The 27,261-nt window shown below is 45.1% G+C and overlaps 1 protein-coding gene across 8 annotated transcripts in view; it reads right to left on the bottom strand.

Annotated features, from left to right (window-relative positions):
- meis2a (Meis homeobox 2a) overlaps window positions 1–27,261 on the bottom strand; it is an 81,231-nt gene that overhangs the window by 11,005 nt on the left and 42,965 nt on the right. For all 8 annotated transcript variants that reach the window (XM_035994544.1, XM_035994546.1, XM_031309982.2 and 5 more), the window contains exon 9: window positions 14,219–14,295. In XM_035994544.1, the coding sequence (XP_035850437.1) occupies window positions 14,219–14,295 (77 nt within the window). The remainder of the gene's footprint in view (window positions 1–14,218; window positions 14,296–27,261) is intronic.

Here is a 27,261-nt window from a genome sequence, read left to right as displayed (position 1 = left end):
CTCACACACACAGGGGGGTGGGAGCTTCAGAGAGTGTCTGCTTAGGTGTTAAAAACCCTGGCTAGCATACAATGTTATGCTATACCCAGTGTGTGTGAGTGCAAGGGGTTGATGGTAGGAGTGGTCAGAGACAGAGGAAAAGACTCAATAGGGAACTTACATAATCCTAAAACATACCATGTGCCTGTATTTTATGAAGTAAAGTCCTTCAACTTTATGACCCTTTAATGCAACAAACCAACTGCATCATCATCATAAAAGAAAGATGACCAATATTGTGGAAGGTTACTGGAAATTTAAAGATGAAATCACAGCAAACCAGTCTGTCTGTCTAATGGCTTGTATTTTCTTTTTTTTGTCTTGTTTCCCCATCTCAATCTGTCAGAAAGGCCTTGTTTCTGGTTAACTGACTTGCAGCCACACCTGGTAACTGGCTCCTGTTGTCAGCATTCCTTCCCTGAGAAATTGTCATGCCAAACCACCCTACCCTGGAGCACAGCCAAGAGAGAGAGAGAGAGAGAGAGAGAGAGAGAGAGAGAGAGAGCGAGAGAGCGAGAGGGAAGGAGAGAGCCTTGCTGCTTGGCTGGCCAATTGCTGTGTAGATCGGAAAGGAACTCGGCCAATCAGGAGTAGGGTCACCCGTTTGACAAGTTTGTGATGAAAGAAAGAAACCGAGCCAGAGCCAGAGTGAGACAGGAGAGAGGAACAGGGAAATACTAAACATGTCTTCTCCAAAGAAAGAAGCCCTGGTCTGCTTCAAATGTAGCCCCGTCGAGCGTGCGAAGAGAGGAGACAGCTTTTAAATTGTGACGCAGAAATCGACAGTTTATTGCCTTCACGGCTGACCTACTCATGCCCATTTTGAGAGCTCATATGCCAGGGACATGGAGGCAAGTTTCCGTTTGTCAGTCAAATTCCTGGGCCCCCTGTCTGTCTTTGCAGGAAGACTAGATGCAATACAATCTGAACAAGAACGTGCTGAACTAAATCCCTGATCACTGCTTGCAAACATGACTGTCCTCTGGTTCCTATTAGAGCTCATTGCTTCCATACTTCTGCTTCAGACAGAAATAAAGATTCCGAACCCCCAGCGATTGAGTCACAACTCACTGGAATCAAAGGAGGAAGGCTTTAGTTTGATCCTCTCCACACCCCGCCCCCCCAGAAAAAAAAAGAAAGACGGGCAGAAAGGAGTGAAACACTCAGTGTCCTTTGACCAGGAAGTGCATGCAAATTAACCCCATGAGGAGGGTGTGTTTAGTATAAGCAAACACTAATTATGGTCCAGTCAGACAGTGGGGCAGTCTGGGGCTACTGAACCTCCAACACTGATCTACTGTAGTGTCAACAACACTGATTGAATCAGCTCACATGCTCCTAACAGGCCCCCCGTAACAGTTTACACATAGCTTGCCACCAGACTGAACCTACAGTATCTATGGATTTATCATAAACTATTACAAAGGAGCTTTTCACATGCTCCCCTCCTTCGGGATGGAGATAAAGGACAAAGAGATAGGGCAGGAACGGGGAAGCTTCCTCAAGCTCATCCTATCAGAGACAGAGTTTCCCTTTTTTTATCCCTTCTTCCCTTCTTTAAGTTAAAACAGGAGTCAAGAGACATAAGCTGGGCGAACATTACCTCACCCCCGTGTTTGATTTACTGCAGATGTGAAGCGAAGCGAGGCAGGATCATTTTTTAGGAACGTCAGAGAGGGCCCACGTTTAGGGCAGCCACTGTGTTTACATAGTTTTACCTCTGTCTCTCTCTCTCTCTCTCCCTCTCTCTCTCATCCACTGTGCCTCCATACCCCCCTCCACACTCTTTTGTCTGCCTCTCAAAGGGGGACTGTTTCACGTCTCTTCCATGGACTTTCACTGACCTGTTTTTCTTTCCCTTTTTATTACTCCACTCATTGCCCTTTTGTGGCCCCCCCCCCCCCCCCCCGCCTCAGTCCAATATGAGTAACATTTGCATTGCTCTGTCAGTCTAGCTGCAGAAGTCATTCCTCTCTGAAACCCGGGGAGTACGAGTCATTAAGACTCAAGTGGAAAATCAGACAAAGAATTATATATTTGTGTTGCAAACTGACACGATTTAACGAGCAGCTAATTAAAATAAATCAATAGCACTGCGGCATGCTCGCTCCCTGTCTGTCTCTTTTCTTGCTCTGATTTTCTGTCAGCACCAAAGAGGTGGAATACTGCAGCGTGGAGTGCAATGCTGTCCTAGTGATGGTTTTACCCTTAAAATCAGGCTTCAACTAACGCTCATGCATTATGATGAATGAGTGAGAACTCACTGGCTCATCACTGAAAAGTAATTATCTATATACAATTTGTATGCTAGAAATATACAGTAATAATCCCAGAAGTGACTCTCGAAACTAAAACCGCAAGACAAACAACAAAGGATACAAACATAGACATCTCTCCCTCTATTTACCCTCCCATCTAACACCTTCTCCCCTCTTCCCCCTGTCCAGTGAGGGCATGTCACCCCTGGGCCTAGCAGTCCAACAGCCTGACCCCTACATGGCGGGCTGTGCGGCCCCAGCTGCTGACTGTCCGTCAAACACCTCCAGAGCAGCGTTGGGCCAGGAAGACCACGCTTGTTGCCCCTTTGATCCAGCAAGCAGCAGCTGCTGCTCCACACAGCAGCACTTTGTTCCTCTGTCTCCTTACCACACTCTGTCCTACGGCACAAAAACACTGAATCCAGTGCAGAAGTGGAGGGAGAGAAAGGAGAAGAGGAAAAAATGTGGGGGTTATGGAGGGAGGGGGGGGTATTAAAAAAAAACTTGCCCGTTTTTTCCTCCCTACAACATCAACAAGCTCCGACAACGGCAGCGGGGGTTTTTCTTGGCCCCGACACAGCTCTCAGGCATCTCCTTCTCCTTCTTCTCTTCTCTCCCTCCCTTCTCTTTTAAGAGATATGATAGTTATTGTTCAAATCAGCCAGGGTGAATGGAATGGACCGAGGCCAAGTCCGCCCCAGGCGTCAACACACCTGTATGAAAGAGACCTTATTGTAGCAACCCAACATGGCTAACCTGCCCTAGCTCTACCAGTTTTCTGAAGTCAGGAGGGAGAGAGGAATCATCTCTTCTTTCTCTCTCTCCCAGACAGTCCCCTAATATTTCCAGTCATTAACCTCCCTTTCCGCAGAGGCTGGCACCTCTGCCCTGGAATGTTTTTACTAACACTGTTATTTTTTTAATATCACCAGCAGACAGGGGGATTAAGAAAATAGTTGATCCACATCTCCCTTGTTAGCGTGGCCCCTCTTCTCTTACTCTTGGGCTCCCTCCCTTAAGACAACACCTTATTAACGTGCATAGGTGCACAAAAGGTATTCTCCGCCTGCCCAGGAGCTGAGGGACCAACAGCTGTGTTTTGCGTTGTTTGAAGAGCATCTGAAAACATTCAACATATGTCAATATTAGCGCCCCCGTTAAAGGTTCCAGCACATAGCGCATGACAGAGGTCGTCAGCGCTGGAAGGTAGTGCTCATTCCTCATAAGTCAGCTTCTCACCTTTTGGGTGGGTGAGGGCTTCCTGCTTTCATGCAGGGCCAACGAGAAATAGAATGCTGGCAGGCTGGCGCACACACACACACACACACACACACACACACACACACACACACACACACACAGATGAGAGGGGGGAGAATAGAAAGAAAGAATGAATCCAGCATCATTACCCCGTCCTACCCATCAGCCCTCCTGAGATGAGAGGGTGTGCTTACAAGATCGCCCCATTTTCTCAGTTATGAAGAGTGCCACCCCTATTGCACAGATTTCTCTTTTTCCCCACAATGCCAGGCCTGTTGGGCTTCTTTGTATGTCTCTGTGGGGCGGGCAGGTATAATCTCCGTTTCCATCCACTTCTCGCTGCTATCATACAAATGTGTGACTTTTTTTAGCCTCTGCCTCTGCCTCCCTTTCCTATCTTTCCATCTCTATTTCTTTCACCCTCTCTTTGTCTCTTGCTCTATCGTCTTCTGCTCCCTTTCATTCTCAACCCTTTTTCCCCTCTCTGCCTGGTAATCGAGTGAGAGATTCCGCGACTCTGTGACTCCCCCTTATTGTCAGATATCAAACAGGGCGGCTTTATGGATTACCAGGGGAAGCTGATAATGGCATGATAGAGGCGTGATATTTCAAACAAAATTGAGTGTCAATTGCCTGCATCGTCTAGGCAACACAAGTGTCTGCGCTGCAGCAGCCAAGCAGGAAATAAGGCCAATCTATTTCCTTTGCTTCATATCAAACGTCTCTTCTTCCCCCTCCTTTATAAGACTATAATGGGTTCAGCTCAAAGAGAAGAAGAAGTGGGGGCCTGCCAAGAGGGGCTTCAACAGTTACGTCCTTACGCAACATGCTTGGGTACACTTGTGAGCATGCATGTACACACACACTTGCAGACATTAACTTAAGCTCCTGAATCTCAAATGCACTAGCAGAAGTCTGAAAGCAGAGCCAATGGGAGGGTGCCCTCATTTTACCACCCCGCCCCTAAACATATATACACATGCACATGCTCTCTCTCTCCTTCTGCCAAGCACTTCTTTCACCTCACACTGCTGTACTATTAACCACGAATTTAGGGCACAGCAGTTTGACCAATTAAAAAGTGACACCTAAACCTAGTGGATAGACTGTTGAGATTCTTCTTTAAGAGCCAGACTACTGGGGTAGCACAGGATTCAGTGTGTGATGATGTCATCATCTTCTCTTCATTGTGTCTCTGGCGTGTGAGTGACTGTTTCCACCAAGCATGTTTCCATCATGTGTCTGAGTAAGTGTGTTTGCACATATTAGTGACCACGAGAGTCATCGGTCAAATGTTGTCAGCTTGCCTCTAACTTCCCTATTGAATAATTATTTAATCTTCAGTTTCAATTGCACATAATCGCTTTGACACACATAAGCACACAAACACACATGTGCAGGCACGGTCAGGAGCAGAGTTTAAGGCTAAAAAGCCCAGCAGCAGGCAAGTGATATAAATAGCTGTTGTTTGTGGAGGGGACTGCTGGCAAAAGCAGCACTGACACTGTGGAGCCGACCACAGGGACTCTGATGTGCCTGGTGGCCTAAAGCAAGCCCTCTGCCGCTTAGATCAGCTCTGACTGTGTACAGCTTTGACTGGCCTCCTTCATATATGACAGCCAGAAACAAATACAACAATGTTGGTGTCTCACAAAAGCCACTGAATTCAAGACATTCAATTCAGCCTACACTGCAGAATATAGTCCTTGAATGTAAGCCTGTGTGAACTATCATGAGTGATTCTTCCTCATACAGATGACCCCATTCTCAAAAATGTTTTTTATTTTGTAGGTTAAGATTAAAATATCCCTAACCAGGGATACGTTTCACATTAATATCTGTTATTATTTCATAAAAAGTGTAACTTTCTAACAAATGGCAGATGGATCATTTTAGAGACTTGCTTTCTTCACATCGTACCTGTGAGAAAGCGGCAGAAAGTCTTAGTATAACAAGAAGATGATAAAGCAGATATGTCTTGAGGGGGCTACAGGCAGACGCCCTCCACCCCCACTAGGGAAAAGATATTTCCGCCGCCCTCCCTCCTCGCCGCACATGCTCACAGTCTCCCAATTGAAACATCATCATCAATAATGGGAGGAATAAATATTCATAAGGCTGGGAAGATAGAAACCTAGATTAGAGTAATGTACTGCTCATTGTTCTCCCCTTTTCCTTTATCCAGCTCTTCCTCCGTATCTCTGAATCTTGATATGCATGTAATAGTGTTGGCTAATAGTGGCTAATTCCTCCAGCTACCTCTGATAACTTCATCAAAGCACATGTGTGTTTGTGCGTGCATGGAGAGAACGTGCCAGCAAGATGCACAGTTTATTTCTCACCTCTCCCAAATTGCTAATTACTGGATTTGACATCTTCAAGATTTTGGGCCACGGTCCAATTAAGATTGGATTGTTTTTGTGGAGAGGCCCTGTGACTCCCTCCCTTCTCGCCTTTCCCTCCCCTTTTCTGCTTGGCACTGACTCCACTGATATCTCATCCATAACAGGCCTTAACTGGGGTAGAGCATGGCTTACACAAAGGGCTATATTGATTTATAGGGTCTTCCATAATGGGCTTATTGGCCTGTACCTCAAAGCCAGATAGGGCACCGGGCCATGAATCACAGCTTCAGAAAAAAACATGCACACACACACAACAGGTAAGAATAATACATTGGAGCATTGTTAAGGATGTCATTACAACCATTTCCCACTTTCATTTCCAAAAACACTCACTCTCATTGTGTCTTAAAGGAGGGCAGGGAGGTCAGTGGAGGTTCTTTTTAATGCGACACCACACAAACAGAGCAAAGATAGAAGCTTATTTACATGATGTTACTGTATATCCAAACATAGGGATAGAGGGAATGCAAAGTGTGAAAGAGGGAGGTAAAGAGAGAAAGAGAAAGAGTGAGAGAACGAGCATGCCTGGACAGAGAGAAAATACCTTGTAGAGGTTCACAGAGTTTAAGGAGCTCAGCCAAAGAAGGAGCTCCTGTCCTCTCTGACTCCAACACACACACCCACACCCACACACACACCCTCAAGGCCATTCTGTTCCACCTGGTCACCTTTATCCTTTTTAGTCCCCCACACCCTCACCCCTCCCTCCAAACACACACACACACACACACACACACACACACACACACACACACACACACACACACACACACACACACACACACACACACACAACGTTCAGCAATCCTAAACACATCACTACATTAGATACACATAGCAGCACCCTGTGGCTAACACACAGCTCCTCTGGCTATCTCCTTTAGCAGATAAAACTAATTATTCCAAATCTACTCTGTCAGGTTGTCTGATCCTCTGGGGCCTCGGTTTAAATCTCTCTCTCTCCCTCCCTCTCTCTCCCTCTCTCTCACCACAAAAAGAAAAAATCTGTGCCAACTGACCTTCTGAGTAAAAACATAAACAGAGTGAGTAGCCATAAAGACACATATAGCACCACAGCAGCTGAAGCGCATGGCTTTCTTTGAGAAAACAGATCATTCCAAACAACTACCAGACTGACCTGAACTTAGATCTTCTTTAAATGCACCACTCCAACACTAATCAAATCCATTTTTTAAAGCAGTGATCAAACCTGGTACCCTAAACAACTTTGAAAAATCACAAAAAAATGCATGACATCATCTACCATACAATCCAAAGGACTTATGCACCTATTCAGACGCCTAGTCCCTCTGTTGGCACTTGTCGTTGGCACCCATGTCAGGCTTTAGAGCTAAATAACAAGCCAATATCCCAGGCTTTCCAGCTGCACGCCCTGAAAGCCCATGGAGAAACCATTCGTCCAAATGAGCTCTAAAGGCAAATGGAAGCTCATAAACAGAGACTTGACTGTATAGACTTTGTATTTTATCTTTCAGCAGTTTCCCCTTTTATGGACCAGGGACCCCTATAACAGGGGGGGAGAAAGGGAGGGATGAGCAAGATCGGAGGATGGCAGGGAGAGAGTAAGGATGACAGTAAGGATGTTAAGAAAGAAGACGATGGCGCAAAGAGCAGAGGAATAAGAATGAGGTACAGGTTGGCAGAATGAAGACAGAGGAGAACTGGGGTCACAAATCTTGCTGCTATTCTAGTACGTGACATCTTCCCTCGTTTGCGGCTGCTCATTAACAAACAATACTGCTGTGAAATTGGTTTAATGACAAAGTAATAAAATTGCTATTCTGCTCACAGATGGCCTCAGGCACAGGGAGATTCTGGCAGGCTTACTGTGGCAGCCGTGTGCATTAAGCTGCTTGTTCATGAAAACAGCATCCTACACTTTCTTTCTCACTATCACCAACCTTTTTTTTTTTTTTTAAAGTTCCTTCTCTTCCTGCAAATGAAATAAATTAACCTACTTTCCTCCTTGAAATATCCCTCTCCCACATTCTCACCCTCTTGTTCTCCCTCCAAGTCTCTCTCTCTCTCTCTCTCTCTCTCTCTCTCTCTCTCTCTCTCTCTCTCTCTCTCTCTCTCTCTCTCTCTCTCTCTCTCTCTCTCTCTCTCTCTCTCTCTCTCTCTCTCTCTCTCTCTCTCTCTCTCTCTCTCTCTCTCTCTCTCTCTCTCTCTCTCTCTCTCTCTCTCTCTCTCTCTCGTGTATTCTCTTTCTCTCTCGATCTCTCCAGTTCTCACCCGTAGTACAGAAATTACCATTTTAAAATAAAAAAAGGAGGCTCGCCCACGCAAACGCAGCTCGACTTCATTTCAAACGCAGAGCCCTTGTTATTAAACGACCCACCAATAAAACCAAGCCGTTGAGGAATAAAAGAGCCAAAAGGAGCAGTGAAGTACAAAGACCTCTCTCCATCTCTCTCATGCTTTCTCTGTAATGCCTCTTTCAGCTCTTTGCCTCTCTATCTTGCCTCGTCTGGCTTCGTTCTCCTTGCATGCCGTCTTTGCTGGGAGAATTCCACAGCCTTGGAGAGTCTTGAGCTTGTAATGGGAAAACAAGTTAAAAAGCATTCATTTTTGTGCATGATCGCCCAACAGTGCCAATTTTTTTCTTATAGCACCACCTGTTTTTCATAACTCTAGACTTACACTAAGGTGGGCACTGGGTTGCTCAATGGCCACGGTGGGTGTCCATACCATGCTATATGACCCAATGTGCCCCCAGTGCCTGATAAAGTGCGAGTGGGCCCTGTTGAGCGTTTCAACAGCGGCATGTGCTCATGTACTGGCACACAGCACATACACTGTGAGTGCACACATTAACACAGGGGCGCACATTAGCATCAGCTGTTCAAGACTACCATGGCTTATCCTGTAAGTATGGCATGTGTCTAGATTGCACCGCAAACAGATATTTGGATCTGTAACAACTGTGGAACAAAATGAAAAAAAAAAAAAATGAAACCTCCTCCTCCTGTTCTATTTTACTCTGCCAATAATGAAAATATGTTTTTCCAAATTTGTTTCTCTATCCAAAACAGATAAAATGGGATTATTATTACAGCATCAAGAAAGCAGCCAGATCAAATGAACTTAGCGGTTAGGGGGTGTATGTAGGGGGGCTGGCACTTGGGATCTGACAACAGAGTCAATTCTGCTAATTAACTGCCAATTAGCGGTCCCTAAATGAGAGGGATCATGATGCCTGTGTTGGCAGTGCCCTGATAGTCTCCCTCTCTCTCAGTCAGACTCACACATACACTCATTCTCACACACTGACACACCAAAAAGAAAGACACACAAGCACACACACAGCCGCAACCTCTCCACACTCCAACTGTATATTTAGAAAGCCAGGGGCATATGATGGCCACTGCCGGGAGTCCCTGGTTGCAGCCAAAAAAAGGCCTGACATTTCCATCTGGGTCAAAGTTAGACAGATAACCAGCAACTTCAGTCAACTAGCCCACCAATGGGGCAGAAACGAAGGGACCACAAGTAAGAAATAGGCAGTGATGTAGGGAGGAGAGGGAAAAGGCACCTCAAAAGCCTCTGTGAGAGATTCATAAGACTTAAATACTTATAAAGAATGTGGAAAAAAGAGCCGACTGGGCCAGTTTCACAGCTTAATGTTACATTTGGAAAATATTAGTTATTATTTTGCATTTCATAATGGCCTTGCCCGCCAAACCAGAGGATCATAAAAAATCATAAAGAATCATAAAAGCCAGTGTTTCTAAGTATCTCATTGGACTGAGAAATGGGGGGTGGAAATGCTTAGCTAAGTGGAGGAACGAATTTGGCTTTGGTTTTTTACTCTCTTGTTCTCAGATACTACAAACAAATGTTGCTTGTTAGTAACACTTTGCATGTGAACCTGAAGTACAGCTCCTATGTACCTCTGTTGGGTGATTTAAACTTTGAGAAGTCTGGAAGGATCCATGAAAGGCAGAGAGAGGGGAAAACTGAGGATCTGAATAGGGATCATGCTTGAAGGGAGCTACAGAGCAGTCAGTTTAGAGTTAGCTAAACTCAGTTTTTCTGCATGCAGAAAATGCAATCTGGGAGGAGAATCTGGATTCTATGTAGATGAGGCCTGTAAAGACATATGAGTGTAATGACTTTTAAAAAGTATTAGTAGTAAGTCTTTTTAGCTGTAGTATCCTTTCGCCCTTTCTTTTCAACTCTCATTTGATATATTTCACCTGCACACCTGTCTTATACGGCCATTTATCGGTCACAGACATGTATATACTGCAGTTTTAGTAGTCTAGTCTTATGAGCTTATTCAGTTACAGTTGCACAGTCTCAAAACAATGGAATTAAATATATATACTATATAGTATTAATGTAAACGTACAGTAAATGCACGTTGAGTGATATGATGACTGTTGCTAAATGTGGAGATTGTCCTCCTGGTGAGGACAGATTCTTGAGGAAAAAAAACAAAAAAACAATCAGTGCACCATGCCCTGCCCTGAATGGCCGGAGAGATTGAGCCTATTTCATCTCCTCAGTGGGCACAGGCGGCTTGGCGCCGTCGTCTGGCGGATTTCCTTCCCTTATCATGTGACCTGTGCTCTGACAGGGGGCAAAGGTTGGCTGCGATCCGCCCCTGTGTCTTAATAACTCACTCATTGTATTCCTTTCTGCCGCTAATTAGAGCCTCTCCCCTGTGTGTGTGTGTGTGTGTGTGTCTATCCATGTATTCCCCCCTGGGCTGTAGAGAGGAGGCAGAGAAGTAAAAATAGAGTGTGGCTTAGTGCCCTCTTTATTGTTATTAGTGCTCCAGTGGCACAGCAGTCAGTCATCATAGATGCCAAGAACTGACATATTCACTCTCTGACTCGCTCTGCTTCTCTGTTCTCTCTCTCTCTCTCTCTCTCTCTCTGCCGTGGAAATGACCAACTGGCTGCCTGTGAGATGAGGGATTAATGAGGGGACGATTTCCTTCCTTTTTTTAGATTCTGTTTCTCTCAGTCATCTGTCATCGGCGTCATCTCTCAGGCCCATGTAATATCCCTGCGTGCATGTGTGTGTATGTGTGTGTGTGTGTGTGTGTGTGTGTGTGTGTGTGTGTGTGTGCACTGCTGCAGTGGTAAATAACGGCAGGATAGTTAGTGTGTGTGTGTGTTTATGGCAGCGAGTGAGGGTGCATCGTGCTGGGTCTGACGCTGAGACATGAAAGCATTCGGTCAGGCCCCATTTAGCCCAGACTGATAGCAGGACACCAGGAGCTGCTGAGGCAGGCAAATATACCGCTAGATACTGTAAACTGTGAACGCTTCTCCAGCGTATAGACACCTAAGTCTGCCGTTTCACCTACTTCGCTATCCCAGAATGCCGTGGGTGACACGGCCCTCACCTTTTCCCGCAATCTTAAACAAATGCAATTACATGTCAGACTCTCCACTCCCCGATTCTGTTAGCATGACGCCAGATGTCTCAAATGTGGCCAGAGCAAACACACTACCTAATGCTCAACTAATGGTGTCCTGACACACTGTACACACATAACATCTCCGAACATACTGAGAGAGCAGAGTGTCCCATTAGTAATAATGTGTAAAGGTGCACATACACACACACACTTACACACAGACTATACTATTAACTGGATAATCAAGTCCGCCTCCTCATCTTCTCAATACCAGTGCAGTGAGATTTTGGACTTTAACCTTTTCCTTTGTTCCTTATTAACATCAGACAGCTAATGGGGTGTGGGCTAAAAACAGGTGAGCTCCCAGCTAATGATATACAGTAGACTAGATACAGAAGCAGGTGGAGTGTCTTCTGTGCTACCGAGACAAAATGTTTCGAACCAGCTGGAAGTGGTCTACAATGAGTTTTATTTTTTGTGTGTACAGGTGAGCTGCAGGTAAACGTATAGAGAGGTGTCGTTTGGAGAGTTTGATTCGGGAGGGTTTGATGGAGCAAGTGTGGAGAGAGCGAGATGTACTGTCTATTGACTTTCACACAGAGCACCCTTGTGCCCTCGCTGGGCTGCGATTGTGCCGGCGGACAAAGCCCTGATTCAGCACATCCTTTCCCCGAGGGAGAGCTCTGGAAACCGAAGACGGCGGCCATCCCCACCCTTTCCCCCCACTCATCCTCTGCTTCTGTCTATCCCTCCCTCTGTCTCTATCTCCCTCTGTCTCTCTCTCTCTCTCTCTCTCTCTCTCTCTCTCTCTTCGGCTAGTAACGTGGCAGCGGCCATGCATCAAAGGGAACTACAGAACAATGCAAGAGGCCAGCCAGGAATTTGAAGAGCTTTTTTTTTTCTTTTTAAACAGGAATTTTATGTGGCAGAGTTCTGTCATATCTTGGGGGGACCATCTCGGCAGCCACCAGAAACCAAAGAGGAAAAAGCAAGCCAAACAAAGCAATATTCAACTGTAACTAACTCACTGTCCTGCCTGGTTAAGCACTTCGAGGGGGAAAAAAACGTCAGCATCTTCTCTCTTATCCCCCTCTCTCATCTTTCCCTCACTATAAAATAGCCATTAACGTGGCATCATCCGTCATGCGAGATGACAACACCCAGAATGTACCAGAGATAGACCAGCAGAGTCTAAGCCTCTCTAATGACTTTATTTGTGAAAATTGATTCCTGGTGTGTTTTTGTTAACATGGCTAGTGTAACATTAATACACAGCTCCATGACCACTTATGTGTATGTGTATGTGCGTGTGGAAACAGGGTTCATGAAGACGTTAGCCAGTACAAGATTCTTTCAGACCTCTTTATAAATGGATCGGAGGCATTTTAGTGCCAGGCTTAGATTTCACGAGAAGGCTCTAAGAAGCCAGGGACTCTTCTTATATCTATCTCTGTCTATGTCTCTGTCTATTTCTCTCGCTCTCGTCGCAGGTTTGCAGACTATTTCTGCATTAATCACCATGACACAGGCAAGGCAACTCAATTTTCTGCTCCTGTAGGTAAGGTGCGTGGCGTCCTGAAACGGTGGCACAAGGCATGAAACATGCAAGCGGGGGCTAATCTTTGGTTACTGGTGTAATTGAAATGCTATCCACACTGTAGGGTGCATTAAAGTCTGATAACAGCAGTTCCTGTGGCCAATTTAAGTAGCTTGACTTCCCTTGGCTAGAAGGGAATAAAGAAAAGGGTGAGAGAGAGAGAGAAAGAGAGAGAGAGAGAGAGAGAGAGAGAGAGAGAGAGAGAATGTCAGGATGGAGGGGGGAGGATGAGGGAGGGGGCTGATAGATAAGGCCAACAAACCCAAACCAGGCTAATTCTCTAGGCATGTTTCTCATTGTGATCCAGGAAAAATGAGAAAATGTATCACAGAACCAAAAAATCAATTGACCCTCGGGTGGCTTGTCAGGCTGCGAGTCTGATAAACCTAAAAGCTTCGTTAATGTCGGCCTGCCTGTACCCAACAGATAGAGCACTTTGTAAATGAACCCGCTTTGATAAATATATTAAGGAAAGCTGTGAATAAAAGGCACAGACTTGTCATTTGTAAATAGAACCCCCGCTACATGGAATTAGAATGATAAAATGGGGTTCCATGTAATTAAGTTTGTGTAAGACCTGAAATCCGTGCAAATACCTTCCCGGAAATTTGAAAAGAAGCTGTCAGTTCAATTAATCTGAACATCACCCTGAGAATGTACTGAACAAAATTAAGCTGCAGATAAAACCTGGGCTAGTATTTTGATAAGTAATTCCTGTATCATTTCTTTGCTTCTGTGATCATTTTATTTAATCCACCACCCCCAGTTATGTGCTAAGCCATCTACAAAGGCCCTGCTGGCCAGGCCACCAAAACCTTAATCCAGCATATAGCTTGTGTAAAATGGGGAGGGGGTGGAAGGCAGTTTTGCCTTTTGTGGGGGTACCAGTGGCAGTGCTAGGTATGGTTTTTGGATGAAGGGGTGGGGTAGGTGTGGGGGCTGTCGGGGTAGCTTATGATCTCTGCCTTTCTCCCTTAAATATATCCCACTGAATACATGTGCATCAAACCACAAAGACCACTGACTTAGCCGCAGAACACTTCGCCGATAACACCGGAACATCCTGGTAGCTTACATGTAATAATGTTACAAAGGTTGTCTGTGTGTTTATCAATGTGTGCACCTCCGTGTGTGTCTATATGCGACAGGGAGAGCTGTACATAAACGGTTTTCACACTTGGTGGGGAGAGGGAGGCGAAGGCTTTTGAAAATGAAAGGCAGAGCGATGCTGGTGGTGGAGATAGGGCGAGCGGAAATCTTGACTCACCAGTTGTTTACTTGTAAGATGGTGAGTCCTGTGTCTTGGGCTAGCTGCTTCTTCTGCTCTTCAGAAGGGTATGGGTGCTGTAAGGAGCAAAAGAGAGAGAGAAACGCACACAAATGAGCCTCTTTGACATACAGATTAACATAAATATCCATGTATGTAAGTGACTCATAATGGGAACACATGCTCTGAGTCAAGTTCCTGCTTATTACTGTATGTATTCAATATGTTCCCATGTTTGTTGTATTGTGTAACTCAAGACTGCACCTTCTCGTGACCTCCACCTAACCCTGCCCCTCCCTTGCACTGTATAGACATTCACAGCTTACACGGGTCCACCCACACATCGTCAAACCACACACTTACACAATTCAGTGTTAAACCTGTCAGAGCTGGCCGAACAAGTTTGACAAAACTGTCAACTGTGATAACCCCCTTCCCTATCCCCACCCCGCCCACACACAAACAACATATAGTGTGTGTGTGTGTACACACACCAAATATAGCGTGTACAGACATTCACAAGTACACAAACACGCTGACGAACAAGACTTTCAAGCAAGCCAAACGAAGATACTGTACTGTGGTGTCTGAGAATCCTTTTATAATACCAAGCAACAGAATGAGTGGGTGCATATTTGCAGTGAATACATTTATCTTTCCTTGAATGTCTGACATTTATCCTGGTGGTGGCTCTTTCATGGAGAGCAGCTGAATACAGACTAATGCTAAAAGAACAGAGAGCTGTGAAATCTCCTCCACAGCCTCGCCAAGATTTCTACCTGAAAATGTAATTCTGCAACCACGGTTGCAATGATACTATTTGTGTCAGGTCCAATCTCAAGAACATGGGCTGATATAAATGGCAGACCTTGGGCTGCCTTGCTCCCCCTGGGCTTGCTATGAAGCATGACAAAACAACAGTGATCGCTGGTGACAGATGTCTTTAAGGGCCAGATTAGGAGTTGGGGCGCACGCAAATGAAACAAACGAGACTATGTGCTGCATTCAGCCACTGCAGACAGAGAGCATGCATGCACACAGAGTTGCATATTCACACGCACTTGTGCAAACAGAAATGCACACAAACAAATATTCATAGACATGACACCTGCAAATCACAACACACACACATTCCTTTTAAAAACTGACACTTAAATCCTCCTCTGTTTTCGGTTGGTTTCAAGCTCCATTAACACACATTTTTCCCCTTAATGGAAAAGACCTTAAACCTCACGACTTGTACCCTTTTTTCCAGCTCCACACTCATTGAGAAAACAAATTTGTGAATGAAGCTGCTAATTGAATTCAACTTTAACTTGAAACGATAACAGTTGCTCAAGAACAATTTCCTAATTTACTGCTGAAATTAATTGATGTAAGTGAGGTTTCCTATCAGCAGAGAGGACAATTTCTCGTTTCAGGTAGTACTGGCTGTCTAAATGTAGTCTGTTTTAATTAAAGGAGAGATGGGAAAAAAATGGTTTGAGGAATGTGCTCAATTAATAACAAACAAGGCTGAGATTGGACAAATAATGAGTCCTGGCTGCAGAGAGGGATTACTATGATTTGTACTTGTGTACGTAGTCCCTTTTAATATGCTAAAATTATTAACAAAGGAAAGATGATAATGCTTGCATAGGAATACATTTTTTGATTGCCAGGTGCTGACATTTCCTTGGCTCGGCAAGACAGAGCAATGTCTATTGGTTACTGTGTGTGTGTGTGTGTGTGTGTGTGTGTGTGTGTGTGTCCGCTCTGGACAACAACATGTTATAAGAATACAGCCTCTCTTTCCCTCCCCCTTACCCTCCTGGGCTTCCTAGGCGTTTTCACATTAGCTATGACCTCGGTCACAATCAGAACACACTCGCAAATATAACAGGACACACACTCCCTCCTACTTTTTTTTTATGTGCGCACACTGCACAAACATATACACAAATTGAGACAGAGCTAAAGATGATGTGGTATGGAGGTGTAGGGGAGAGGAGCAGCCTAGATTGGAAATGGGAGTGGGTCATTTACATTGTATTAAGGCTTCCTCAGCCTCTCGAGCCCAGACCTGGTCATCAATTGCATACTGTCAGCCAGAGCGCGCTTTAGCCCGGTGATAAATACGCCGGCCAGCAGCATAGCTCGTCCAGCAGCCACCACGTAATGAATGGTTTGAACAAACAAGAAAGATGTCTCATCAAGGAGAGTGGGAACGTTAAAGCCCCCCTCGCACACAAAACCCCTGAGTAAGGAGATTTACTCTGACCACATAGACACGACACTAAAATAAAATCCTATTTTGTTCATCTCATACCCCTCCCAGCCCTCGCTCATTCCCCTCTCCTTGCCTCCCTGTGTCAGACTAGATCACTCTGCTGCAACCCCAAGACTTGCATGCACTTGCACATATGCACCGCCAGGCACACACACACACACACACACACACACACACACACACAAGAAAGCAAACACACACATACAAACAAACATACACACAGTATGTCTGTATACAACCTTTCCTCATCCTCTCTTCATCCTTAGCTCTCTCTCGCCTTACTTGCTGACCCCCTTCCCACACACACACACACACACACACACACACACACACACACACACACACACACACACACACACACACACACACACACACACACTTTTTATGGCTGCGACTGCAGGCCACCCACACTTGGCGCTCTGAAATCTCAGCTACAAAAAAATGGTGTGTGGTGGCAATGGTGACACACACACACACACACACACACACACACACACACACACACACACACACACACACACACACACACACACACACACACACACACACACACACACACACACGGATGTGAGAAATAAGCCAGCATGGTGGGCTTCGTGGTTACAGGGCTGCAGCAGCCGTGAAATTGGAGAACTGGCTATTTAGACCTCTGAGTAACCTCTTAATGTTAATTGCCTCCGTAAAAATTTATGTTAGTAAATCATCCAATGAGCACAAAAAAAATCTGATATGAAAAGAGTAAATGTGAGATGAATCAGTGAATAAATATTAGACACAGTCAGAGTGCTAAATCTGTTCTAATGTGTTCCTTCCAGAAAATGTCCTTCCCTACCCTCAGGAGACAGTATGACATGGTTATTTAATGGATGAAACACAAACACTGAGCAAGATCAAAGATGGTATTGATAATCTCTGCACTAGCTTAGGATCCGCTCAATATGTTCAGTTACAAACACCAAGGCCAATATCCTTAAAAAAAGAATTGACCGCAAAACGTAAAACAGCCAGTCTATAAATAATTAGAGCCAGAAATGAGCAGCTTCAATTTGTTGTCCGGGCAGTGCCGGATCGAAAACAGCTCTGTTAATTATGCTAACGCCTCTTAATGGCACAAGCCTGCACTTTCCTGATGCACACATGTTGTCTAACTCCTACAATCTCACCTGAAAAAGCACAGCCAAATGTCACCACAAACACATAAACACAGACGCATACGCAGGTGGATCACATTCTGCCAGTCACTGAGGATTGAGCTGTGTGTGTGTGTGTGTGTGTGTGTGTGTGTGTGTGTGTGTGTGTGTGTGTGTGTGTGTGTATGTGTGTGTGATGGCTAAATTACAGGGTGTGATGTGTTCTGTGCTCTCTGATAGTGCTGGATGTAATGGCCCCTGTGGTTGCTGAATATTACAAGCCGAGGTGGCTCCATCATCTGCTGTGTTTGGTCCTTAAACCCCCCCTGAGCCCCAGCTTGGCATTTCACCATATACAGTAACCACATCTACTGCTGGACCACACCGACTCCTATCTACTCATTCAACATCCAGCTTGCTATATATCAGATTCATACTCTCCTGACACCTATTCACTGCCGCCGTCAAACCCCACAGCCCGCTCATTATCCCGGCCGTTCAATTCAACCCTCACCGCTTTTCCCACTCTGCCCCTTCCCCACCGCTCAACCAACCTGCAGCCCCTTGCCTGAGCCGCTGGTGGACTCCATTGATGAATGACATCATCAGTGTGTGACATGAGTTATAGAGCCAGGTCACAAGGTCGCAGTAGCTTGCAAACCTATTCCATGCTAATGACTCCCAGGAAATCACAGGCTATTGGCTGTTTACCCTGTTGCCGTGGCAACACAGAGGATTTGCTCATGATGATTCGTGTGATTTAGCCCCAGCTATTTTGTCACTTGGAAAGGCTTTTTAGATAATCTGCATATATAGTTTTTTAATTTATAAAAATCTGTCTATTTGTTTTAAAGTACTATAAAAAAAAAAGTGTCAAATGCTAAATAGACACAATTCTATATAACTTTTTGCATAGTAATGCTTTTATGTTGGGCTTCATTGTGAGTTTGTGACTAGTTTTACAGCAATATTGTTTCCCAGTATTTCCTTTCATAAATGCCTTCCTCACATTGATTGGAATCTTATTTGTTTTTAATCAAAGAGACTGGAGGATGATAATAATATTCACTGTCAGAAATAAACGCAATCAAATATAGGAATGACATTTTAATATGGATTCTGCATTGAGCTGGCATAAGATTGGCACATTTTAAATATCAAGTTGGCGTTGTTAATAATGCTACAATTGGCTTCTTTGACAAATGACAATGAGATTGAATGCATATCGGCATTACCGGGAGATCAAACAGATATAACAAATAAATCCAGTGGAGTTTTTGAATCTATCACAAGTGTTTACTATGCAGAGAGCAATATCTGGCTTTTTAGTTGTAGTTTTCTGACAGATTTGAAGGTTTAAATTGAAGGATATATATATATATGAATTACTTCCGTCTGTAAACATCAACTAGATTTACGAGTGACAATTAAAAAAAGAAGAGCTTCATATTTCTATGACAATGAATTTCAGTACAAACTACAAATAATTATTTGTACCACATTACAATTATGATGAGTTAAAATGATAAGTAACGCAGCTTTGTGATTTCAAAGATCATTTTTAATTTATTTAATCCGTTTTGCACTAATGTCTGGTTTATTCTCATACTTAGCTGACCCCAAACTGAGGACTGCAAATGGAGTAAACTGGCTGAAGTTCTTCTCAACAGTGCGTGTGAACTAAAGTTTAATATGCTGTTCTCTTTTCATCACTAACTTCAAAACCATCTGCATTTGTATCTCTATGCTTAACTTCATTTTTCTCTCCATCCCTCTCTCTCACTCCCTCCCTTTGTGTGTTTTCGGGCGGGTGGAGGTGGGAGGGAGTAGACGTTTTTTTTGGGTGTTTGTTTTATTTTACTGGGAACTACACTGCTTCCTGACAACAGTCTGAAAACAGGCAAGAATGCCACATGACTCAATGTCTCAACCCGGCAGTGCTCCCTTTCTCTCTCTCTCTCTTGACTGCACGCAAGCATGCACGCGCAACCCCACACACACACACACACACACACACACACACACACACACACACACAGATAACAGCCAACTTATAAACAGAACTCACAAGAATCTTGCCAACCTACAAAACCGGACACACTGCATGCCAACCTCTGATAACAGCAAATAAAAGTACATCCATATCTACACCTCACACGGTCTGCATTCAGAACATACCACTACACTACACAAGACTCCAGCGCTTCCACAATAAGTATAAGGGCTCTCAGAGGACTGCCCTCTGACAGTAAAACAGTGTTGATTGCAAATACAAGGTGGACTGGCGAGGCCCGCGGCATCTATTATAGAGCAAAAGGTCCCGAAGTCTCTCTGTCAGCCTCTCTGACTGGCTGGCTGGTTGGTTGGCAGTGCATCAGTACTACTACTGCTGTTGCTGCCATGGCCCGCCACAACAATAGCTGGCTGGGCTCCTGAAGCCAGCTCCTGGACCAATGCCAGCAGCCTGTTTGCTCTAAACCATTAATTTATGTTCACTGGAGATGGTGCAAGGTTGTAGAGAAGCTCTACAGCATAACTGCCCCGCTCGCCTGCCAAGCTACAGTAACAGTAAAGTGGGTGAGGGGAGTCAGAAGGAGCGAGGAATGAATGGAGCGATGAGGGTGAGAAAGGAGCCCTGGAGGATATGCGAGATATAGGCATCTGATTGTACCAAGCTCCATGAGGCTAAATAGCAATCACTCCCACACAATCCCAATGCACCTCCAGACTTAGCAGATCGACCAACAAAAAAGGAGATGTTTTTAGGGGAACGTTTCCAAATGCTATCACGCATAATTATATTTAGGTATCACTTTTATCCGATAAAGAAAATAAAACTGTGTTCACTATCTATGCGGGAATCTGTAAAAGACTCCCGAACAAGGATCAACTCAACCCATAGATCGTTTGGAATTTGCCAACGGTTATATACACAAACTGTGTGTGTGCTCTGTTGTGGACCTGGTCTCATTTGTTGCCTGCAGCCATAGAGATGAGCCTATTTAATCGTCAGATCGAGTTCATGGCTTCTTTTTCCACCACACGGCTGCCCCTCCACTTTCAAGAGAAGGAATACGATCCCTGCATCCTTACAGCGGGGGCCTCGTCTCCTCTCGGTCCCTCCCTCTCTCTCATTTCCGTCGATCTCTCCTTCTCCTGCCATACTCCATAGGGCCCAGCAGCTATCCCTTTATCGCTACACGCTAACCTGTCTGGCCTCGTATCCTCTTCACTCCACCTCTTTCTCTTCTCCTCTCCTCTCCTCTCGTCCCCCCTCTTTCAAAGTTTCCGCTCAAGCTTTAAGCCAGGTCCTAGAGGGCAGGAATTTGGCCTGGTTTATCAGACCAGTCTGTTGGCTTTGTTGTGGTAACTGCATGCTCAGGGGCACCCAGCTCTGTTCTGCTCTGCTCTCCAGCATGCCTGATGTCAACACACAGCCATGCTCACTACTTGCTCTCAAAGAAATCTTTAAAACATCTTGTTGCAATGACTACAGCTGAGCCAAAAGGATCATCCTCCTACAAAGGATTTTGTTCCTATTAAAATTCAATAAAAAAACTTTAATTTTTCAACTCTTTGGGAGATTTGTTTTATGATTCGGTACAAATGAACCTACCGTTCTTTTATCCTCCATTATGTTGCTAGTTGGGAGCGTGAGGTAATTGGTCTCCTGCCTTTGCGAGGGACTTTTAGGGCCTATAAGCAGATCATTAGAGGCCTGGTGGGCCTGTCAAAGCAGTAGACCCACCCACTTTGCCTGCATTCGACAACCTCATATCCTCACCACTTGTCACTGTTGCCAGTCATAAAGTCACTGGGAGCACACGCTATAGCTGAAGTGTAGTGAACCTACTAAGCCTCTGAATAAACACCGGCACTGGTTTAATGACGTATGCACACATTGTAAAAAGGCAATTATTTTTTATACTGACTTACTGAATTTGAGTTGGCCTAAGAAAACCTCTAGCATGGGTAGAACAAAAAAGGACATAACCAAATGCACGAAAAAATGTTTTATACTTTTTCAGGTCCTATCATTTCCTACGGGGGAGAAAAATAGTTTCTGTGCTTTCAAAATTACCATAACTACCTCCTGACATGTGGCTTTGTTTTTCCTTAGGCTTCATCTATATATATATATATATATATATATATATATATATATATACATATACTGTAAATGTTCTGCATTAATGTGTCTAGGTTGTTAGACACTATTCAGGCATACTGAAGCTTACAGCCCACTTTAAAAAAAAAATGCTGGGAAAGCACAGGGGGCAAGACAGTAAAGCACTTACAACCTAGAGCCTGTTGATAAAGTCTGTTGGGAAAAGGACTTAATATTAACATACAGGGTCTCTTTAAGTTTATCCTCTTTCTCTATTGTGTTCTGCTGACTTTGTTTAACTTCCTAAGTCAAAGTAAAGTGGTGCTGATCTTCAATTGAAATAGAAACAGATTAATTTGTGGAGAGATAGACAGACTGAGGGAGAGAAACGGGGGTGCTCACACTTCAAATAGAAGTTTCTGAGAGATTCCACTTGACGGTTCTCCCTTTCATTGTGCATTAACTTAATGAGCATAAGTATTCAAATACACAACCACAACCTCTTTTAGCTCGCTCCCTCTCTCTTTCTAGTCTCTCCCTCTGTCTCTTTAAGACTCTGCATTCTCGAGAGAAAGGCCAGTACATTCTAATAGCGAGCCTCAGGACACAACAACAAGAGCACAACCACTTACAGAGGACAAACAAGAAACCCCCGGGGCCAGCTATGGAATGTCAAGCCAATTTGGAAGATATCATAGGACATTTGTAATGTCAATTTTTGTTTTCAGGTCAAAAATCAAAGGCAAACATGGTGGGTAACATTTGTCCATTACAGTGTGGGCAGGAACACCCCCTCCCCCGCCAAAAAACAGCTGCAGGGGACACTTCCTGTTTGCTAATGATGCTAAATGTGTTCAAGTCAACCATGTCAAATTTTCTCTCCCTCTGAATGGACAGCTGGGATGGAAGGAAGGATTTTCTCTTCTCTCGTCCACTGTCTCCTTGTTCCTCTATCCTCTGCCAGTGAGAGAAGCTCTTAGGCCCACGACAGATAGACACTTCAGATCATGTCCCTGTCAGTGAGACGGAGGAGCATAGCTGATGGTAACCATAGGTGCATTCATCTGAGATCACAAGTACTTCCATGGAACAAAGCCAGCCAAGCCCTGATCAGTCACCACCCCGTCCCTACCTGTTGTGTCTGTTCTCTTTTACTGAATATCGTTTTTGCCTCTCAGACATGCACGTCTTCTGAGCTCTCCTTTCATCTGAGGGTGCATGAGTCAAGGAGATATCTCCTGTCATTGCTCAACACCCAGGGGCGGCTGGCTGCACGGGGTTGTGTGGACTGACAAATGCCCTCAGGATCTTTCACTTTCTTAATGTTCCTCAAAGCAGAGTCGACATGCGAGGTGAAGTTAAAATGCCTTTGTGAAGTGCCGCCCAAAAAAAAAAGAAGAGAAGGGAAGAGAAAAGAAGAGAAGGAGTGGTAAGGGAGGGATATAGCTTTTAGGCCTGGTTAATAGCAACCAATCTTTAAGTGCATTCTTCCATCCTCTCCCTCTCTCTCCTTGTAGTGCTCTTAGGCTCAATCCTGCCCGGGGGCCGAGGTGACCTTTGACCTGGCTGGCCTGCCTAGCTACAGCCCTCTCGTTTGTTAGGGGCTTTATCCACTGACAAAGCAGGCAGGAAGTTGGCAGCCACCCAGCAGCCCCACGGGAGGATGACCATCAGCTAGCTCAGCTTACCGCTTATTACAGGATGGTGGGGAGCATGTGTGTTTGTGTGTGTGTGTGTGTGTGTGTGTCTGTCTGTGCACTGCTGTGTGTGCCCTTATCCTTGTATATACTGTATGCGTGCATGCATGCTTGTTTATAACTTGTGCATGCGCAACTGCATGCATGTTCAACCGTAGCTGCACAATTGTGTTTGCATGCATGTGTGTAAAAGAGCGACAAAATCAGAGATGTGGCTGACCTTTTTTTTTTCGTGCCAGCAATTTTTTTACTATGCTAGCTAATGATACGCAAATAATAAGCCTGGAAGCTACGGACGTCCCTGTCTCCAAGCTAACCCGATCAGCTACGCATGTTAGCAACAATCAGGCAACCTTCCAGCCGCTGGACTCAGGGGACCCCAGCACACTCCAGTCTCTCTCTCTTTCTCTCTCCACTCTTTCGCTCATCCTCCTCTCTGCAGCTTGCTCATCAGAGCGCTCAGAGCAGCTCACTAAAACATTATATCATAAGACACTCCAGTTTCACTCTCGCCACTCCATAAAAGTCAGGTAATTCATACTTCATTTATATACCTTCCCATTAATAAAGCTGATGAACTTTTACTCCTTAAATCTAATGGGCCATTTTGCCGTGACTGCCAGCGCTTGCCGTTTTCTCGGTCTCTCTCTATCTGCCTCTCCTCTTCCTTCTACTTCCTTGGAGAAAGCTAATCCACAGTCACCCAGTCACTTGTCACGTACAGTGTTTTATGGGTGAAGAGAGAAAGAGAAGGATTTAGAGATTTTTGAAGCTTTTGACTGACCTCTGCCACAGACAAGCAGTGACATGTACCATATGGTGATTTGTTGTAGCTTTTGGTGGTTCTCTTTCTCTCTCTTTCTACCTGGGTCTCTTTCTGGGTGAAACACAGGGTCATTGACCTCCGGGCCTAAAGCAAGGCATGATGGCTCCCCAGCTCGGAGGCTGTTGACAAGCGTCTGTGTTCTTTTCAACAACTCGTTGAACCACCCCCCTACCCCTTCCCTTCTCAGGAATGTAACACAACCGCTCACTGAGGTAACCCAAGCCCCTCCCCTCTCCCATCCTTCATTTACAGAAAGAAAAAGAGACAGAGATAGAAAGAGAGTGAAAGCAAGACCAACTGGGGGTGTTGGACAGCTGTCCCCCATCGCCCCCATCTAACTCTTGCTCCCTCTCTATTTCTCTTCCTCTCTTTAGATTTGCTCATAGCCAACTGCCTGTGGAATAATTAATGATGCAATTGAGCAGAGGAGAGGACTCTGACCAGCAGGGGCTGTTCCAGAATGCCTGGGTAGCCGTTTTATGGAAGACCGGAAAATAGAAAGAGAGAAAGACATGGAGAGATAGATAGGCAGAGGAAGAGAAAGACATAAAACAGTCAGACACTGAGAGAAAGAGATTGTTAATAGTCTGTTCCCCAACAAGCCTGAACCCAGTCTTCCTCTCTGTTTTCGTCCCCTCTAGTCTAATCCTCCATCCCCATCCCCCCTCTCCTCTCCTCCATCCTGATGGTGGGATTGGGGGGCCTGACCTATCTGGTGATTGATGGTAATGTCTCAGGAAGTCATTTTCCCCGACAGCACCCTGCCGCCTTTCACCAGGCCTGGTGCAGAGGTGAGCCCATCACATGGATGCTTTTAACTCTTTGCTCACTCGCCGCCCAGTTCTCTCTGACCCATCTATCTCACACAGCCTCTTCCCCACACTAGCCTTCTCCCTGCACACTGCACCCATCCTAAATAAACAAACAAAACCCAATGCCAACCACCAACCCTGAGCCCCCTACGTCTGACACCATGGCATGAATGAAAAAGTTGGTGACGTAAGATGGTGAAAAAGTTTGCAGAGCAGTGAAAACAAGGGTATCTTGGCAAAAAATACAGGCCATCTTGAAGTGGATCTGCCAAGTGGACCCTAATTCAGGTTGCTGGGGATGGATCCCCACGACTCCATTACTGTCAGCGCTTACCACCTCCATTATGGCAATTAGGACGTGGTTCCAACACTAGGAATGCTTTGCTATGCTCTGGAATTGCTAACATCTGCCGTGTCTCCGCTCTGTGTGTCAGAGTAGAGTTGTCTTTTCTTGAACACACATCTTTTTACAGTCACACTCTCCCCTCTCTCTCCTCTTTATTCCTCCTATTTCTTCGACACTACTCTCCACATTTATTTTCTTAATTCGACTCAAACTGTGCCTTGAAGAGATCCCTCTCTGTTTTAATCCAAATAACCTAAAATGATCCGTGAAGAGCCTCGCGGTTCCCCGTTTTTAATAGGCTTCATTAGTTTTTAATATCTAGCCAAGGAATGGAGGGGAAAATGGCATGGAGATAATCAATGGAAAGGGGCTGGTAGCCTATTAATCTCCCCCAAAGGATTGTGGTTTAATACACGCTCTTGCATAGGCAAACATGGCTGTGTGGTGAACACATCTGTCTGCCTGGATGGGCTACTTAATGAAACAGCCAGCGTTTGGCTGCTGAGATGGATGTCGTTCCCCCAGTGAAAAATGAGTTCTCTCTCCCACTACGCTGAGCCACACATGATAGGGCTCCATTCAATTCACTGGAGACCTGACTGTGTCCCTGTGTGAGAGCAGCTTAAACAATGAGGGTGCCGGGCAGGACAGGCAACGCATGGCCACTAGAGCAAGTCTTCATGGAGATCATATCAGGGAATCCTAATGTGAACAAGAGGCTGGCTGATCTGGGAATGAGAGAAGACAGAGAAAGACTAGAAGGGTAGTAGTACAGTAGGCAGATAAAGAAGAACAAGGGAGGATAGACATTAAGGCTGAGCCACCTGGGATAGATAAGCAGACTCAATGTGTTTGAGTGACAGTGTTTGTGTGTGAAAACTTTGGTGTGTGTACCAGATTGTACGTGAGTGTGTGTGTGTGTGTGTGTGTGTTTGTATTCTGACAGTGTCGGAGGTGACCCCTGGTCAGGGAGTCCTGTAACAGGAGCTCACCTCCGGTTCTGCGAGCTCTCCTCTCAGTGTGCTAAACAGCCACCTGAAGACAGGATTAGCCATTGTGACCCGGCCCCAGAGGTAACCGAGATACACCTCCGGGGACAGACATGAAACACACACTGTCACGTGTTTGCAGAGGCACAGCCAGGTGGGAGGAGAGAGACACAGAGGAAGATAGAGGTTGAAAAAAACAGAAGCTGTAAAATGGAGACCGGACGGGACAGGTGGCGGTGGGGATTGAAAGAGCAAACAGGACACCTATAAGAGGATGAATGCAAGTTGGATACAGTATAATGTTGAGCAAGCTAAGGGGAAGGTGTCAGCGGTGTTTGCTGTTCTCTAGTAAAAACAAAGAATCAGAACATAAGAGGATTGGGCGACCTAACTCTGTGCCTTGGGGTAGCTGAGATTTGTGCCTGCATGGAAATTGATGCCTGTCAGCCTGTCTATGACTCAACTCTGACAGCGTGCATGCATGTGTGTTTCCGTGTGCACATACAAGTGTGCATGCTGTGCTGTGACAAATGAGCTGTGCTTAATTTGCAACTGATTATGCGGGCTGCTGGTGCCCTAAACCCCTTTGAACTTGTAATTGCCCCTGGTTTCAGTAATGAACATTAAGGAGGATTCAGAAACGTGTGGCTAATTACACATTTGCCCCCCTTTTTCATTTCTTCATCTTTATGCTGGATGAGAAAGGGGTAAAGGAGGAGCAGGAGTAGTAGGAGGATGAGAGCCAAGGAGGAGGTTCTGGTTTGGGAGGCATACACTGCTGTTGTCGCCCTCTTTATCTAAATAATTGTGCAAGCTGGTTTATGGGCTTTAGAGAGGTGCTTTGTGTGTCAGTCGCTGCAGCCCTA

This window comes from Sander lucioperca, chromosome 18 (genome assembly GCF_008315115.2).
Source record: "Sander lucioperca isolate FBNREF2018 chromosome 18, SLUC_FBN_1.2, whole genome shotgun sequence".
NCBI lineage: Eukaryota > Metazoa > Chordata > Actinopteri > Perciformes > Percidae > Sander > Sander lucioperca.
Note: the sequence above shows the minus strand (reverse complement) of the source record. Positions and strands in the feature narration are given on the sequence as shown.